The following is a 19,032-nucleotide window of genomic DNA, read 5'->3' as shown; positions in this document are numbered from 1 at the left end:
AATATTAGAGGCAGAACAAAATCCGATAGAATATTAACATGTTGATTCATTGACAGTGTAAGAAGAGATTGAAATTAGATGTGATGTATTGATAAGACTCTCGTTCTATCTCAGATCTGTGTTCTTCTCCAGGCAACTTCTTCACTCATCTCTCCTAATTATTGAATAGCAGACCATACAGACAGGCTTTCTGAGCTTTACTGTCAGTGTGGAAAATATGGTAGAAGTCCCAGTAGTCACAGAGAGGATAAATGTACTCTGAATGCCAGTTCCCAATTTGTCAGCAGTGACTGTTGAGTTAAGCAAAGATTAACATATGAACCATTTTTGTGGTCTGACTGGAAAAGTAGAACTTACCTATGTGTTAGGGAAAGAGTAAATACTAGAGAAGGGAAATGTTACAGCTTGTGGGACAAACCAGTGAATGTCCACCTCAACATGCATTAAACCTTTTATATGATGATTATTTTTACTGCTCAAGAGAAGTCTGTAGTAAATTAGTAGTATTAACCCATTTCACAGGTGAGGAAATTTCCTTGCTATTGCAAGATCTAAGTATGCACAGTGATTATCAAATGCTAATCGATCTCAGAAGAACACCCAGTACCTCTGAGTAAAATATAAATGCATAGAGCATTCTGTTTACCTTAAAAGGTATGCAAAGGATGCAAGTTCTAAGAAATGGAACAATTTTGCTATTTCTCAGAAATGAAAAAGGCATTTCAAAGAAGAGGTAGAATGAGAACGGGAACAGTATGTGATAGCCTGTAATTAAATGCTAATCGTGGGAAGAAGTCCATTTCAGCTCTGGCAGTAATGAATGAGCAAAAGTCATGTAACCTTTCTCACCCCTGCCTCGAAACGAAAATTTTCTACGAACTGAAGTTTTTTGGTGGCTGTGTGTGTGTGTGTGTGTGTGTGTGTGTGTGTGTTTGAAGTTCTGACACTCTCTTTCTCTGGACTCTGAGGCTTTCTATTTAGGTGATGGCCTTGCATCTGAAAGTGTTCACTACACAACTGCACTTCTGTCTACACTATCCGATGATCCCATCTGTTGTATTTACCTAGTTAGTATAATGACAACCTTATATTTATGGTGTTTTCTATTTATTCTCAATTTCCAAAACACTTAGGATCGCAGTTTCCAAAGTAGGCGTCTCAAAACTCTGTGGGTTCCAGAGTTCCTTTCAGAAAACCGACCAGGTCAAAGCTTTTTTCCTAAAACAGCGGTAAATGTTTATCTTTTCTCATGTCGACATTGGCAGGGACCGTAGAAAAGCCGTGAGGAGCTGAACCTTCACAGGAATCCCGGCAGGGACACCGAAGGCTCCTGGTAGCCGTGATAATCTTTCTCGCCAGGGGAAAAGCCAGTCTCACTCTAAAATATCCTTGATGGAAACAGTAGAAATTATGAGTTTTATTGAAGCTTTACCCTGAGTACATGTCTTTTAATATTCAGTGGCAAGAAGCTGGGAGTTCTGCTGCATACCAGAGCAGCTTGGCTGGCTCAAAGGAGAGCACTTGTGGGATTGAATTGAGAGCTAAAATAGGTGTTCTTTGCACTTTTTTCAGGAAATATAATTTTACTTAACAGAACGACTTGAGTATTTGGTAAACATTTTCTCATTAATGAAGTAAGGCTTCTACGTTGAAGAAAACAACAGTGTTTGTTGCTCGTGACAAAATCTGTGTTTTCACACAAAAATAAGAATTTGGGGGAAAATTGTATTTACTGTTTCCCAGTAGTTATCTGATGAGACTAATGTGCATGATTTTCCAATCTTAAAATGAAATGTGTCGTTATTTGGCAGACCTGCAAATTTTCCAAATAACCAATTCAAAGTCAGATTGATTTAAAGTGTAAGATAGTGCATTGAATTTTAATGTAACAGTACAAAAAGTTCAGTGTTTCAAATTTGGTATTACAGCTAACTACCAAGAAATTACGAGTAGTCAAATTTTGGTATGTTCTTAAAAAAAAAAAAAAAAAAAAAGAATACCTACAACACTTGGGAAGCATATAAAATAATTCTCTTTTCCGGCTGCATATCTTCAGGAGAACACATATTTTTCACGTGCCCAAATAGAGTCTTGCAGTCGATTGAATGCAGAGGCGTACTTGTTTTCTATTAAGTCAGGAATTAAAGAGATTTGCAAATAGGTTAATCAATGCCCCTTTTTTTCAGTAGGTTATTTTTTTTTAAAACAGTAATTTCTCAAAGTGTTAACATAGAATGGATTTATTCTTGATATTTAGTATTTAAAATTTTCTCTATTTCTATATGAAACTCCCAATATACAATGAAAATAGTACATTTAAGAACAACAAAAGCTTTGAGCACCTGTTGCCCAGAGGGCGGGTGCTTAATATATATTATCCACCCTACTCACCCCTGATTGTCAAAGTGTTGTTCCACTATAGAGAGGAGGAAATGGAAATAAGAAATTAAACAGCTCGCAAACTCATAGACGTAGTAAAAGAAAGTGTTTTCACTTCGTCTGATGGCTCTGCACTTTTTTTAAAGTTGTGATTTTCATAGCTAATGTCTTAAATATTTCTTTTTCAGAGATTACTGCAATGACCTTAAAATATCAGATAACAACACTGAATTTCTTTTAAATTTCAATGAGTTTATTGATAGAAAAACTCCAAACAACCCATCCTGTAAGTATAGATCAACTTGTAGTAATCGTTTAGTGTCACCATTACTGTATCCAAAGCGGCCCACTCTTGGTTCAGATTAGTGTGTTGGTATGTTGGCTTTTTTATTTTTGTTGTAAATTTTTTTTAAGCTTTTATTTATTTTAGGGAGAGATAGAGAGAGTGTGTGTGAGTGGGAGTTCACAAGGCGGGCAGGCAGCAGAGGGAGAGGGAGAAGCACGCTCCCACCTCAGCAGGGAGCCTGACATGGGGCTAGATCCCAGGACCCTGGCATCATGACCTGAGCCAAAGGCAGATGCTTAACTGACTGAGCCTCCCAGGTGCCCCTATGTTATAAATTTTTAATGGTAAAATGTAACAATTTGGCCCTTTAAGAATTCTTATTTCATTATGAAGGAAAATCACATTTTCAAAGCCAGGCAATAGATACCTACCAATGTTTAAATGTAAATAAGGTATCCTACCTTGGCTCCTTTCAAATTTAAGAAACTTAATTTTGGGGGTGCCTGGGTGGCACAGTTGGTTAATTGTCTGCCTTTGGTTCAGGTCATGATCTCAGGGTCCTAGGATCGAGCCCCTCATTGGGCTCCTTGGTCAGCTGGGAGCCTGCTTCTCCCTCTCCCTCTGTTGCTTGCCCTGTTTGTGCTCGCTCACTTTCAAACAGATAAATAAAATCTTTAAAAAAAAACCCAAAATTTTGATGATATAGTGTTAAATATTTTGAAGGTTTTTTATTGAATTGTTCTTGCTATATAGAGGAAAACATACATGTTTTTATCGATTTATCTGTCCTCCAATTTATACAAGACAGTTTTAAGATGAGAATAGGGAATAAGAAGAGAATAAAAACGGTGTATCACTTAGTTTTTCTGATCAACTTTATAGGTGCTTATTTTTTTAAACTGTAATTTTTCATTTTATGAAGTAAAACAAGTTGGAGTAAATAGGAATTTTAATAATTAACCAGAACAGTTGTCTTTCAGAAAAATTTACATCATTCATACTATAAAACTTCATAGAAATTAAGATTCTTTACTTTTAAAACATTTAAAAATCTTAACGGTTTTCTTCCTAAAAATACCCTATAAAAGTACTGCCCAGAAAAGATGCAGAGGAAATGGGAAATAAGAGGAAAACCAACTGCATGGCAAAAATTTCTTTAGTAAATAGAACTTGAAAAAAAAAAGTAACGGTAACTGACTTTTATCTCCTCCTCCCTGCATCCTCACTCTTTCTTCTCTTGTGCTTTTATTTTTTTTAAGATTTTATTTGAGAGAGACACCACGAGCAGGGGGCAGAGCAGGCTCCTGGCTCATGCAGGGCTCCATCCCAGGACCCTGGGATCATGACCTGAGGTGAAGTCAGATGCTTAACCCACTGAGCCACCCAGGTGCCCCTATGCTTTTCTTTTTTAAAATCATTTTCCTTTCCATTAGGAAGAGTTAAAGAGAGCACATCCTCAATTAAAAAAGTGAATCGAAGCCATGTCTCAAATGTAAATTTCTCTCATAAAAAGAAGGAACTTCCTAGCACCGCTCACATTAGCTACCAATTAGAATTAGCTACTCTGAAAACTGGCCATGGGTAGATCAAGCCCCAGAGCCCTGAGTAGTGAGTAGTGGTGGGCTCCCTGCTCTGTGGGGAGTCTGCTTCCCCTCTCCCTCTGCCCCTACCCCCGGTTGTGTACACTCAAAATCTTTTAAAAAATAGCTGTCAAATTTATATTTTCCTCTAACAGTGTTATATATTATAGTTTCCTCAGTCATGTTTTAGCTCATGTTATCCAATAATGTGTAAAACTAAAAGTATCCATAATTGAAATCTAGATAGTTTCTTTTAAAGCGGTTTGGGCTATTTTAGTTTTGCTTTTATGGAAGTACTTAAACAGTGAGAATTTTAATTTAACTGATGGATTAAGTTAATTTATTAGCCTGCCTCAATGCTTCTGCTATAAAGCTGTTGTCTTCTTCATATCCCCCATTATTTTGGAATATAAAAATGAGATTAAAACGGTAAAGCTCAATACTGATAATCTGTTGATGTATGCAGCAAGGGACATGTTTCAAGACATATTTTAAAATTACAGGGTAATTAAAAGATGAATGCAATTATGAAATTACTTGCAACATTGATTTATATTACAGATTAGAATAATGGTCTCTTTCTTTGACCTAAAAGGATTTGTGGCAAGTAAAGTATATCATTCTCTTTTCAAATGGACTGTTTTTCAAAGTGATTCAATTTTCACTGTAATAAAAAGTTACTAAAATGAAGTCTAAAATATGGATTAAGCTGATCCTTTAAAATTGGGTGAAAGATATATTAAATTGAAAAATATCAACTAAAGTGTTTTCCAGTATACTCCCCGCCTCTAGTAATAAGATATTAAGACCCCGTATTCTTACCTGAATAAAATGAAATTTTATCAAAAATGTGAAGTTCCAGAGTATACTTGGAGGTTATTCAGAGTTTCACGGGCTTAGAACAGAGGAGCCAAGAGAAATGAAAAGGCGAAGCTTTTTGTTCAAGAAGGTTTATTAATTGACCCGTGGTCATGGCCATCTGCCACTCCATTACCTATGAACTTGGGCTATGATGTTCTTTGGTTATTCCAGAAATGACAACCTGAAGCCTGTGGTCTTCCATATTACCAGTAGATTCCAAAAGCCAGTCTTGGAATAGTGCTGGTCTGCTCAATTCCTTGGCCAAATCATACAAACAGAAAACTATACATGTTATGTAGTTTTATATTTATATATAAAATTGTCCATTAAATTTGGACAGTTTGGATTCACCATACTAACCTATTTTAAAGGGAGAGAGGAAAGCTATTTCCTCAATGTTTCTTAAAGTTTACAAAATAATTTTCATTTAGAATTGGCTTTTCTGTTAATTCTGGCCATAGCCTGAAAAGTAGGAGGTAAGATGAACAATGTTAAAAAAAAAAATGCAGGAAATTAATATTGGATATATTTTGTAATTCATTGAAATAATTATCCACTCTAAGTTGCTTTTACAAATAGAGAATATATTTGTTCATCATTATCCTAATGAAGAAACGATGTGGATGTAATTGAGGCTATCCTTTTTCTGTGTTAGGTAACACGGATTTGATTAATAGAGTCTTGCTGGATGCAGGCTTTACAAATGAACTTGTCCAAAATTACTGGAGTAAGCAGAAAAACATGTGAGTATTTGTTCTTGTTAATAAAATATGTATATTTTCTGCATTTCAGTTTGGCTTTTCCCTGAGAAATTTTTGGAAAATAGATCTCAAATTTAGAGTGTATTATTTATCTTTAATAATTTCCTGAGAAAAACATCTTGCAATTGTTGACAACTTACATTTGCACTTGTGGGTGTGTGTCAGGACTAACACATGCCCTTGCTTAGCTTTCTCTGCTTATATACTGCAGTGTGAACAAACCAAATTAAACAGGCAGTGTTTGTGATAGAAGAGGGCTTCCGGTGAATGCTTGATTGGCCCTTTAATAACACTTACCATACACCCAGTCAGCAAATTGAGAAATCCGAGTATGGTTCTCATTTACGGTCCCTACTCCATTTCGAGTCAGTCACCAAATGCTAAATATTTCTCCTAACAATATTGCCCTGTCTTCTTCACACCCAGCTTCCTAATTTCCCATTTCTAAGATGATGATAGCAACTGCTCTTTCTGCCTTTCCGGCTTCCAGTTCCTCTCCCCACAGCCCCGCACCTGCCAGTCTTACTATTAAAATGCAGTTTCAGTTTCAGGATAAAGGTGAAGCTCTCCAGCAACATTGATGAGCTGACCAGTCTCAGGAAGGTGGTCATTGAAACTTTACTTCCTGTTGCTTCTTACCTTGTGCCTTGTGTTTTTGTGACACCAAATACTATTGCATTCTTCACTAGCTTTCCCTTAACATTCACTCTTGGCTCTATGGGTAAGCTCTTCCTGCTGCCTCTGTCATCCCTGCTAAGTCCATCTTTGAAATGCACCTCTATTCTTCCTAGCTATGAGTTGTCTTCCTCGAGAATCCTCCATTTCCCAGATATTTTCACTATTAAACCCTACCTTACATATATTGGTATATTTATTCTATCTTCCTTTATTTTAGGAACTCATTTTATTTCATTTATTATTACTCATTATTTATTACTTTTTTATTTATGATTACGTCAACACCTAAATTACTATCTTACCAAGTAAGTGGAATAAAAAATTTCCTTCTTCTGTCTTTCTGTCTTCTGTTTTAGCAAGGGAGTGAAAGCGCGGTTTGTCGTGACTGATGGTGGGATTACCAGAGTTTATCCCAAAGAGTAAGTTCAAGTAACATCTGCAGAAATCAGGACATTACAAAGGGGACGTGTGCATACTGTTGAAGGAAGCTGTTGTGTAGAGAAGCTGATTCTTAGATTAAAACAGTTAACCTATTTACAACATTTAAAAAATACCCTATTTCTTTAAAAATGCTATGTGATTATTCATTGATACTTTTGGGTGTTTTGGATATTTATTCCAAAATTTAAGAGAGATTTTTTTTGTCTCTGTAGACACAGGCTAACCTAAATGAACATAATGGTCATAGTCCATTGGCAATATTTTCATAGCACCTCATTGTTTTCACTGTTTTTCAGTGGATCTTATCTCCTATCTCCAGAACAGTCTGTAAAGTGGGCTGGGGAGGCTTATTACTATTAACTGACTTGTACATAATTACCTGCAGAGTAAAACTAAGAGCTTTTTCTGACTCTTGATATCATTCTGTGGTGATATATTGCTTACTAACGAGTATCATTTACACCATCAATTACCACTGACTTTCTTAGACATAGCTGAGATGTAGGCATATCTATCTGTACAATTTCACGATGTTCACGGCAAAGTAGGTTATCAGGCAGATTAAATAAAAATGATGAGCCATTTCCTCCTTAGGGCTGGAGAAAACTGGCAAGAAAACCCAGAAACATATGAGGACAGCTTCTATAAAAGGAGTCTCGATAATGATAACTATGTTTTCACTGCTCCCTACTTTAACAGTAAGTATTACTTGAAATTCAGCATTCCCAATTTCCTTTTTTTTTTTTTTAAATTGTTACTACCCGCTTTCCCCTGAAACCATACATTTTAAGGTAATTGGTCAGAACAGTCCTTATTCAGTAAATATTCTATGCATGACATTGGAAAGACAGAAGCATCCATTTAGTGGAGGAGGTAAAATGCCTACACAGGAAACAGCCAGTAATGAAGAGAGAGCGTATCTACAGGCTTGCGTGATACATAGAAACGTGTAGATAATCCTTCGTTTCACAAACTGCAAATAGATGAATGTTTCATGACTTTTGAAAATGTAACTTATCAGTTCATCAGTTTTAGTTCAATATATTATTTATGAAATTATCGATAGCCCCCTTCCCACTATTTTAACAAACGTCCTGAAGCAGAGATTTGGCGTGCCTCCGTTATGGTGTGGAGGTCGGTGCAGCCCAGCTGCATAATTCACATCCCAAAGTCGGTGCGTTCAAAACAGCTCCTGGACGCGCCAACGAGCCTGGTGCAGAGAGAGAGGAGAGGGAAGAGAGGACTACACCCGTCCTTGTCACCTCTCTATTCTAGGGTACTCAGGCAAAACACTATCCACCTGGTAAGAGAAATTCACTATTTGATTAATCTAGACAGGCCTGTTTTCCTTTTTTGTTGTTTTTCTTTTTTAGAAAGCGGCCCTGGTGCTTATGAATCCGGTATTATGGTGAGCAAAGCTGTGGAAATATATATCCAAGGAAAACTTCTTAAACCGGCAGGTAGGCATGTATGCCGTATACATACACATAACCAAAATTATATGGGACCTAATATTTATATTAAAATCTTACAGTACTTATCGGGAAGGTCATCAGAAAGCCTAAAGCAAAATAAAGACAAAGATAGACATGCAAAGTTTTAAAAAAGTAAAATACAATGAGTTACCTCTGAGATTGGAGAAGAATAAAATCGATACTGTATAGAGGTGAGGAATTTTCGAAGTGTGTATGTTTATACTGCTGACACAAATTTATGGAGTCAAATCAAAGTTCTAAATGCCGGATTGATCCAGCATTTCCACTCCATAAGTCTGTCCTACAAGATACTTTCAAGTACACAACAGGATATTCAGCCAAGGATGTGAAATCTGTAATAAGTTAACCAGGAAGAGTTAAGTTTTCGTCATTGGGGGAAAAGATAAAGAAGTTATGACATATCTATACTATGTGCCGGATAAGACGAATTAGGTAAGAATCTTTTTTTTAATAAAATGACAGTAAAATAGAAAAAAGACTTTTCTTACTAAAACAAATCAAGGAAGAAAACAAAACAAATCATAAAACCAAGCATCAATGGGAGCTGGAAGTAGGCTGGAGTAAGTGGATGCAATGAAGTAGAAATTTTTTTTTTCATTGTGTGATTCAGTATTTGAGTGTTTAAGAAAGCATACCTTAAGCCGGATTGAGAAGGTCTATTGCCTTCCTGCTCCTGAGGGCAGTTTTACCTCTTACTGGTTCAGCTACTAACTCCATCACTAACTCATTCATTCAGTGGCTCATTTACTCACTCACTTATTCTCCCAGTCACTCATTCACTCACCCTCCCACTTATCTGTCCTGGACATACATTTCTTAAGCACCTGGTGCATGCATTGGCACAGCTAGGGAAGCCTCTTAAAACAATCCATTTGAATGACCTCCTTTTTTTTTTTTTAGCTTACTATGTATATTAGTTAATTGGCCAGGTTGTAGCCAGTGAATCAACTATGTTGAGTATATAAATAAAATTACTTAATAGTTTAAGAGCTATTAGCATTACTTCTTAATGAAAATCCCAAGAAATAGCTCTCAACTGAAATTTACTGCTAAATTATCATCTAGCAAATATTATATGGCTCCTAACTAAAATTGCAGCTTTTTAAACTAATTTAAATCAGCTTTTCAATGTATAGCTAAAATTAATTTAATCTCAAGAAACTTAAATTTGCCTGCTCAAGAATATTCAAATGTGAGAGGAAAAATAGATACTAAGACTCACAGCCATAGTTTTTAAATGTATGTGTCACTTTTTCTTTACGTTATTTTTCAGTTGTCGGAATTAAAATTGATGTAAATTCTTGGATAGAGAATTTCACCAAAACGTCAATCAGGGATCCGGTAAGATATATATATATTTTTTAAATGTTTATGCTATACTCCATGTCAAATGCAATTAAGAAAAGTAAAAGTAAAGTCTTAAACATTGACAAAATAAATTTTCAGAGCTACTAAATTGAAGCAGAAGTATAAATTACTATTTTTGGAAAGATTTATTTTTGTTTAAATTAGTTCATGAGAAAAATATTTCAGTGTTATAGTTTGAAATACTAGATAGCTATTTGATATTTTATAAATATAAAACTATTACTTTTATTATGATGGGCTAGACTATTATTTAATCTTACTTTTAGACTTGATAAGTTATTCTAAGATTTTTAACCTGGTAATAGTAAATCATTTAATCATTTTTTCAAGTAAAAATGTGTGGCAATAATTGTATTTTTGTCTTTCAGTGTGCTGGTCCAGTTTGTGACTGCAAAAGGAACAGTGATGTAAGAAAACTCTTTAAAATTTTTAACTGTATTTTTTTGTGTTGCTATTGCTAAGACTTTAATGCTAAAAATGCAAGAATTTTTAACTAAACACTAAAAATATTATTTTACAGAATTTTGAACTAGACAAGAATTTGAGTTTCATGCTTGTAATTCCTAACCTTATTTTTAAAAAATACTCAAATGTTAAGAGAAGGTCTTTTAAAAAACCTATCTCAGTGTGGACTCTTCTCTACAATCTCAGTTGTGTTCAGTCTCATGACCCTGAAATGAGGACCTGAGCCAAAAATCAGGAGTCAGACGCAAAACCAACTGAGCCACCCAGGTGTTCTTTACTGGTTATCAGGGCAATCTTCCCTTTTCTTTTGTAATTTACCTGTATTTGGTCACACTATATTTATAGTGATGAGAAAACTTTTTGAGCTAAATTTTGGAATTATTTTTTGATCAAATTCCACTTACATGGATTGGATTTTACATTGTCTTGTTACTTTTATTTCTTTGTCAACTTAAATTCTCTAAGAATACTATATTACTCATTCCAAGAATAAAAAAGATGAATTCCACTATTTTCTTCCACTCTTCTTATGTATGCATGTTTGTATTTCCAAGGCAAACAGTGGGTTCATAGCATCTTATCATTTCATTTTTATAGTTTCTCCATTTTACATAGACTTTGTAAATACAGACTATGAAGACTGTTTTCAGAGCCAAGGTTTTTAGCAGGCTGCTTCCACATTAGGAAAATGGAATGCATATGTCCTTAACTCTGAAAACAATGTTTTTGTTATTTTATACAATAAAATTATTAAACTGATTCATGCATTTAAACATGATATAAACTGGGTGGGAACTGATTTCTGTGATGAGCATTTTTTGTTTTGCTTTCTGCTTTTAAATCTCCTAAGTATCCTCATGCTGCCTTTAATTCTGAAGGGTGGTGGCTACAATGCATCGATGCATGTATTTTTTTAAGATTTTATTTATTTAGTTGACAGACAGCCAGCGAGAGAGGGAACACAAGCAGGGGGAGTGGGAGAGGAAGAAGCAGGCTCCCAGCGGAGGAGCCTGATGTGCGGCTCGATCCCAAGTCGCTGGGATCACGCCCTGAGCCGAAGGCAAACGCTTAACGACTGCTCCACCCAGGCGCCCCTGCATCAGTGCATTTTTAAAGCTATCTTACCAAAGTATTACGTGTTTGTACATTGTTATTAAATACTTTGGTTTATCCAATTTCCTGGATCACTTGGATGACAAGATGGCCATTCGGAATGGCAAAAAAGTGGACAGTTTTAACTGGACGGTGGGGGAATATGAGCTCTGACAGTGTGATATGAACCTGTATGTGTCCTTAACTTATTTCATCAAAATCTCTGGACTACATATCTTTAAGTTGAAGCTTTCTTCTGTTCAGCAACTACAATGAAGTAATGATAGCCATCCTCAAAATGTGTTTTTTTTATTTCATTAGGTAATGGATTGTGTGATTCTAGACGATGGCGGATTTCTTTTGATGGCAAATCATGATGATTATACGAACCAGGTAGGTACCTGAGGTGGGACAAAGTATAGTTTCCAAAGTGTATTTCCTAATCCACATTACAAAAGTCCTTCAAACCATTATAGAAATTAATGAGTTGTTACATTAAATTTTAAAATGTTAAATATAACTATTAATGAATACATTCTAAATATAGTTTCCTTTCTAGTAGTAACAGTTACAACATACAGTTGATAATTTTAACATAACTTCTTATTCTTGATCTCTCAAATTTAGAAAAAGTTCACATATTAAATATTAATTAATATCTAACTTAACACATGGCTGCTTTGAACTGATAAAGTTTCTATTCCCAAATTTGCATGTAGGCAGCATACAGGCTAATTGGCTCACACAGGATTTTAAGCAAACTAGAATTCTTTGCCAAATTACTTCATTTCTAAATCTACCTTTCTGGCTTCTCTTTAAAATATATAAGAAAATGCTCACTGTTGAGAGATCTTTTCTTTTTAAAGATTTTATTTGAGAGGGTGCACGCACGAGGAAGAGCAGGGAGAAGGGCAGCGGAAGAAGGAGACGCAGACTCCCCACTGAGCAGGGAGCCCGACCCAAGACTTGATCCTAGGACCGTCTGAAACTTTATTATTTTACCTTCTGTACTAGATTGGAAGATTTTTTGGAGAGATCGATCCAAGTTTGATGAGACACCTGGTTAACATATCGGTGTATGCTTTTAACAAGTCCTACGATTATCAGTCGGTGTGTGAACCCGGCGCCGCACCCAAGCAAGGAGCAGGGCCCCGCTCGGCCTACGTGGTCAGTAACGTCCCCTCGTCGGTTCCTGCCAGCGAGCACTCCGTGTCCGCTCCCGTAACGACTGTTCAATTCTCTTTTCTAGCCATCCATAGCAGACGTGTTACACATCGGCTGGTGGGCCACTGCTGCCGCCTGGTAAGTCACTGTCGTATTTTTACTGCTCATGAGAAAGGGGTTGTAAAATAGTCACGGATTTGATGACAATGCAGATTTTGTGACACGTGAGTCATTAGAGGAACTTCTTTTTTTCGTTTCCTAAAGCACATTCTGAACATATTTAATTTAAAGCTGTTACTCAGTTTTTTGTGTCAAAACAGTGTTTGCTCCTGCAAACTCTGGCCTCTTCAGAGATCTGTTGAAACGCTCTAGTGTTTTTCTCTTTACACTCAATTCTTTAAATTTTAGGTGTATTAACTTATGATGTCTTGAATTTGATCCACAAAGGCATCTAATTTGGATATTGAAGGCAACAAGTAGAAACTTTTCATGACTTCTCTTTTCACTTTTTCCTCTCCATACAAAGGCGGGCAGAGTTTTAGAGGCATTGTGTTGCTGAAAGGGATCTAATTCTTTTCACTGATTCACCCTCCTTCCACACCTCACTTATATTCTCCCATCTACGAAAATAAGACATTTAAACTGAGGCACTGTGGAAAGTCTGTAAGATCACATTTGTCATTGTTTGGCTCTGGTCAGTCAAGTAACTAAACCTCCTTGTTGTCTGGGATCCTTTCTCTTCCTCACCCCTCCTTTTGTATCCTTTCCCTCATTAACATTCATTTGATGGTGAGACTTTCCCAGCTAAAATTAAGCAATTGCTTTCATATGAAAATGGTAAAAAGATTTTAGATTAGATTAAAAATCCTATTTTTTTCTGGGGAAAAAAAATGTGCTCTCTGTTGTGACAATGGTATTTATATGTTAATTGACTCAGGTTTTCTAAATCTCATAGTAATCTTGAAATAGCTGATTGGTTTTATCTTATTTTCTGGCCAGAATCTACCTCCTTCTCACCACCACCACCCCCTTTTTAAACTAAATTCAATTCCAGATGATTCTGTACTGTTGGCTCAATTGTCATTTACTGTATGCCCTAGATATCACAGGTATATTTTAGGTCATGAATGTAACATTATGTATTTACAAATATATTCCGTATTGTCAAGTGAGGAGTTCACAGACCCACAGCACAAAGTTGTTTTTGTTTGCTCTTCTCCACCACAGCATTTTAAAACTGAAATAAGGAATATTTTATATTCACATGTCTTATTAGGCCTTAAGTATCGATCACTTGGTACTGAACATTTTTGACTTCATGACTTCTCATACGGAAAAAAAATTACACTAAGAAATACTTACTTACATAAAAATACTCAACTTTCTTTTGGCAAATTCTGTTTTTTGCCAACAGATGAAAAAGAAATATATACAGGCAAAATCAGGGTTTTACTGTGTAGTTTATAAAAAACTATTTAGATTTTGAACACTAATTATTCATATTTACAATTTAGGTCTATTCTACAGCAGTTCCTCCTGAGTTTGACCTTTCCACGACTTCTTGAGGCAGGTATGTGAATACTCAGCTATTGTCATAATAATTAAAATTTTGTTTGGGGATGTGCTGAGTTCACCCAACTCCATGAGAAAGTATGTGCATTTGTGTCTAAGTGGGAATCTTTTGGTCAAAACTTTCCTCATGCTTTAGCAACATTTTTTTTTTTTTTAATGTCCTGTTGACCTCCTATTTATCAAATTTATTCTCTTGCTATTTATTGGGCATCTGTTAGTGGCTGCCAGTACTTTACTCAGCAGTAAATAAGCGTTGCAGGTACCTGCCCTTATACACTTGCTTTGCTCCCCGAGAACGAAAGGTCTGGGCCCTCCTGCTGATCTGTGTTTGTCCCCACAGTTGAGATGGAAGAAGAGGACTTCACAACTTCTCTGTCCAAGCAGAGTTGCATTACCGAACAAACCCAGTATTTCTTCGATAATGATAGCAAATCATTCAGTGGTGTTTTAGACTGTGGAAACTGCTCCAGGTAAACCTGTCTTCCTTTTAGGAACAGTCCGTGTTCGCTAAGAAACTGGAATCACTTCATTACAGAAAGTAATGGAGATTAGTGTTCGTGTGTGTGAGACACAGGACTAATTGTAGTTGAAAACAGATCTTTAGTTTCACTGTAGGTTTTAAAATTTACATTTTATAGAATTCATCCTGACTGGGTAAATTGTAATCCTTTCAACTATCATAATAGGGTCAAGAAAATTGTACCTACTTTAAGGCAAAACCTAGAAAACTTGATTGTATTTGACTGTTTTTTTGTCTAAAAGGACCCCTCTAAGAATTTTTCTGAAGTCATAGAATTATATGAACTGTAAAAAGATTAATTCTGTGCAATTCTAAGCCAAATACATGATTTCTATTTACATTTATTTACTAAATAGTTTTACAGAAAGGTATTCTGGGGAGGGAGGTGTTTTCTTCTACTCTTCACTGAAATTTACAATTGAATGCTTCTTTACATTGGGGTGAAGAACTAGGAGAAAATATCACTTCCTAAAAATCAAGGTTAATGTTAGTCACCAGTAGGCATAAAACATCTTGAGCCATTTTTGGAAGAGATTGAAAATTTAAGTGGGTTGTGAAGGATAGAAGAAAAAGGCAAGGTGGGACTTTTCAAAGTTTTGAGAGAAAATGATCAGGCATGTCACAGGATCCCTGAGAATAGAGGCACAGATGGGGGACACTTTGTTTTAGTGACTGACGGCAGGTTATTCTAGCCTAGAGAAGAGGAAATAGGAGGAGGTGAGGTCATCTGAGCTTATGAAAGGGCTGGAAGAGTTGCTAGGTGATCCAGACATTTGTAACAGATGTTTTCCAGCAGCAGTTAAAACTAGCATGATTTTTTAACAGACATGATCAGTTTGACTTTTTGAGTTCCTTTAGCAAATCTCTGTGTCCCAGGAGGAGGTTGAGGGTTGGAAGAGAAGAGTCAGGCATCAACTCAGAAAAAAAATCATACCATCTTGTACAGAACTTAGCATAATCAAGTTTAGCAAACAATTGTAGCTGTATGGTTATCTCAAAATTTCAGAATCCTTTGGCTTTTGACTAATAGGTGTCTGGTAATAATTTTTAAAGCACAGATTGCTAATGTACAGGTTTGTATTCACGATACTAAGTTCAGTCATGGTTGCTTTTAATCCACTTTATCCTTGTGCCCCAAGTTCAGTGGAGAAAAAAGAAAATTCAATCCTTTTGGAAAATGTATAAAGAAACGACACTTGAGTGACTAAGATAGAAATGTTCATCTGTCATTAAAGGCAGGAGAAGCAGTTTAAGACAGAACAAACCTGTATGGAATTGAACTGAAAGCCCTTATTCGGTCTGTAGCTGTGCTGCCCAGTTTAGTAGTTACCAAGCCCGAGGCGCTCTTCCAATGATCAATTACAACTAATAAGAAACTTTGTTTCTCAGTCCCACTGGTCACATTTCAGGTGCTCCGTAGCCTCAGGCGGCCCTTGTTAACTGCACTAGACAAAGCAGAAAACATTTCCATCTCCACGTTTATTGACCAGTACTGATTTAGATGAACTCTGCCCTTAGCTTGGGCAAGATGCATTTTGGGCTTCTAATTTCTGTGTATCTGTAGATTAAGGTCGCTTTTCATTAATAAATACAATTTCTTAGGCATGTCAAATAATAATACATTGATCCTGTAAGCTACAGCAACTCAGTAGTGCTTATTTTGCATTGAGGACTAACACTTAGAAATCTGTTGCAATTTTCGAGTATTCCAGAGAGGTAAGATGTGCATGCTAATGAGTAAACACATGGTCCTATTTCTCTGCTAAAAATCATCCTCATTTTGTTTTACTTCTTATATTGGTGATGCTTTGTGTCTCAGGATGTCAGATGCTGGCTTTCATTTTATATGTAAGATTCTTTGAAAGATTTTTGGATAAATGTTCATTTTCTGTGATTTTTAAAAATATTTATTTTGCAGAATCTTTCACGTAGAAAAACTTATGAACACCAACTTAATATTCATTATGGTTGAGAGCAAAGGGACTTGTCCCTGTGACACACGACTGCTCATACAGGCAGAGCAGACTTGTATCCTTTGACTTCGGAGATGCTGGGAATCACCCGCCCCTGCCAGTAATGCATTTTTAACATCCTCACATTGTTTATGCTCCAAGAGAAAACGACTGAGTGCCGTGACTACCCACACGGGCAGAAGGGACTCCTCACACAAAATTTGGCTTGAATGTGCAGACCGATGATGCTACACAGGTACCCGGAGAAGGTGAAAGGTTTCCTGCTCCCATAATGAGGCCTTGTGGAGGAGGCAGTGCGGATTTCCAGGTAGATCTGGAAATGGCTTGAAAGAGCAGGTGCTGGGTTTTGGGGTTTGCTAGCCTGGGCGGCTAGAAAGCTGTCCACACTCGAGGGTTAAAAATGGGGTCGAATGTGATGTATAGCTACAGCGAAATATTATTCAGCCTTAAAAAAGGTGGAAGTCCTGGCCCGTGCTCCAGCTGCAGTGGCAGGAACAGCAAAACTGCTTATGCTAAATGACAATGCAGTGACTAGTGACGCTTTGTAGAAGCCAGAGGTTCTGCAGAAACTAGACTCTTTGCATTTACCTGTGTTGTTTCTAGGGGGAAAGAAAGGAGGTTTACTATTAGCAATTAGTCTGTATTTCTGTCTGGCTAAATCAGAGGCACCCAGGTCCTCCCTTGGGCTTTCTATGTATGACTCTTCTACTGTGAGTCATTTGTTCATTTCATCCACTTACTTACATTTTACAAATATCTGTTCAGTACTTGCCCAAGGGCATGCTATGTAAAGTGAAAATGATCCCTTCACAAAGCCACTAGTCTGAAAAAAGAAAATTTCTGAAAGTTTCCTTCCTTAAATCCCTAAGCACTGGAGCTAGTTTGTGTTGGACTAGACTCATGGCATAGGTGTCTGTTCTTTTTTTAATTGTGTGGAAAGAAAAAGAAACCGCATATTCCTTAACAAGTGTCTTCAGCTGATGGTCCAGATCCTTGTGATATGGTTAAGCAACCCAGATACCGAAAAGGGCCTGATGTCTGCTTTGATAACAATGTCTTGGTAAGACCAAAAGTTTATTGTACTAAAATGTTATAACTCAGTGGTGTCTTCAAGAATTTAAGGAGATAGATTACAATTTTAACTCAAGCATTAAGCATAGTGTTTCTCCTTAACATGATGTACTTGCTGGTCAATAGATTTTTCATTTCAGTATCTTCCATGGCTAGCCTCAGCTTCCCAGTCGCTTCTTCTGTCACTCCTCCTCACAGAAACTGTACTTTCAAACGCAATTCCAACGAATTTACTAATAATCCGCGGTCACAAATCTGACCATTTTAAACACTGACAGTCAGTGTTACTTATGAGTTGCCTCCCTTCATTTATTCTTGGGGATATAAAAGCTATTTTTGTTAGTTTTACTCTTTAGTGTATTTAAAAACCTGTGAAACAGCTATTGTCCTATATATATATATATTTTTAACATCGTTTCTCACTCTATCACAGATTTGTATTTTTACCTTGCACGATATTAGACCAGGTCAATTACAAAGGGTTAGGTTGATAAAATTACACAAAACATCTTTATTGTATCTGCTGTGAGGATGACCACTGCGTTCCTGTAGGTCAAACACTGTCTGACCTACTGTGCATGCAATGAGCGGTACGGCATTAAAATCATTTTAAGAAACTGTTCTCAAATATGAAGCCCACACCGGAACCCCTGCCTACTTGTAAAAACTAATGTTAAACATAATTTTCCTAGATTCTGCTTCTTCATGGTGGGCCTTTGCAAAAAGTGGCTTGTAGACTCCAAGGAGCATGCCAACAGAAAGCATTATCTTTGACATTTATTTTATAATAAAAAATTCATGAGTACCTCTTGATTAATGTGCATTTATAGAGGTTGTAATCTATTTAGAATGGACTTATCTACTATGTACTTACTTCTTCACATATACACATTGCTACATTTGTCCCCTCCCCCGCAAAAAATAAGACATTTCCACAGATAGATACTATGCAATTAGATAATATAAATCAGTGATAAGCAGTAAGGCTTAAAAAGCAAGATGTGTTAGCCAGTAAATCCCAGTTATCTCTGCCTGGACTAGTGAACACTTCTCTTTGATGGAGAAAGTGATTCCGAGTTGCCCCAAATTGTTTTTTTTCCATTTTATCCAGTTGAAATAAAAATCCAGGTCGGAGGATTTCTGTTGTTCCGTCTTAGGGATTTTCAGGAGCTTTGCCCCTGTCAAGTCATATCCCAAAGAATGTTGAATGTGGGCCCAACGCGAGTGTTGCTCATTAGGGAAACTTCATTCATCAACTATTTGTCACCAAAGCCTGAGATTAAACTCACTTAGCTGAACTTTAAAGATCACGTAAACAGCCCTGT

At 36.5% G+C, this 19,032-nt stretch overlaps 1 protein-coding gene across 9 annotated transcripts in view; it reads left to right on the top strand.

The window, feature by feature from the left end:
- The window catches only part of CACNA2D1 (calcium voltage-gated channel auxiliary subunit alpha2delta 1), a 484,525-nt gene that overhangs the window by 447,646 nt on the left and 17,847 nt on the right, over positions 1-19,032 (top strand). For all 9 annotated transcript variants that reach the window (XM_044386064.3, XM_026504644.4, XM_044386072.3 and 6 more), the window contains 14 exons: positions 2,568-2,665; positions 5,762-5,849; positions 6,902-6,964; positions 7,581-7,684; positions 8,360-8,446; positions 9,756-9,823; positions 10,219-10,257; positions 11,729-11,800; positions 12,422-12,574; positions 12,657-12,709; positions 14,086-14,141; positions 14,484-14,613; positions 16,582-16,691; positions 17,614-17,696. In XM_044386064.3, coding sequence (XP_044241999.1) covers positions 2,568-2,665; positions 5,762-5,849; positions 6,902-6,964; positions 7,581-7,684; positions 8,360-8,446; positions 9,756-9,823; positions 10,219-10,257; positions 11,729-11,800; positions 12,422-12,574; positions 12,657-12,709; positions 14,086-14,141; positions 14,484-14,613; positions 16,582-16,691; positions 17,614-17,696 — 1,204 coding nt within the window. The remainder of the gene's footprint in view (positions 1-2,567; positions 2,666-5,761; positions 5,850-6,901; positions 6,965-7,580; positions 7,685-8,359; positions 8,447-9,755; positions 9,824-10,218; positions 10,258-11,728; positions 11,801-12,421; positions 12,575-12,656; positions 12,710-14,085; positions 14,142-14,483; positions 14,614-16,581; positions 16,692-17,613; positions 17,697-19,032) is intronic.

Source organism: Ursus arctos, unplaced genomic scaffold (assembly GCF_023065955.2).
Source record: "Ursus arctos isolate Adak ecotype North America unplaced genomic scaffold, UrsArc2.0 scaffold_3, whole genome shotgun sequence".
Lineage (NCBI taxonomy): Eukaryota > Metazoa > Chordata > Mammalia > Carnivora > Ursidae > Ursus > Ursus arctos.
Note: the sequence above shows the minus strand (reverse complement) of the source record. Positions and strands in the feature narration are given on the sequence as shown.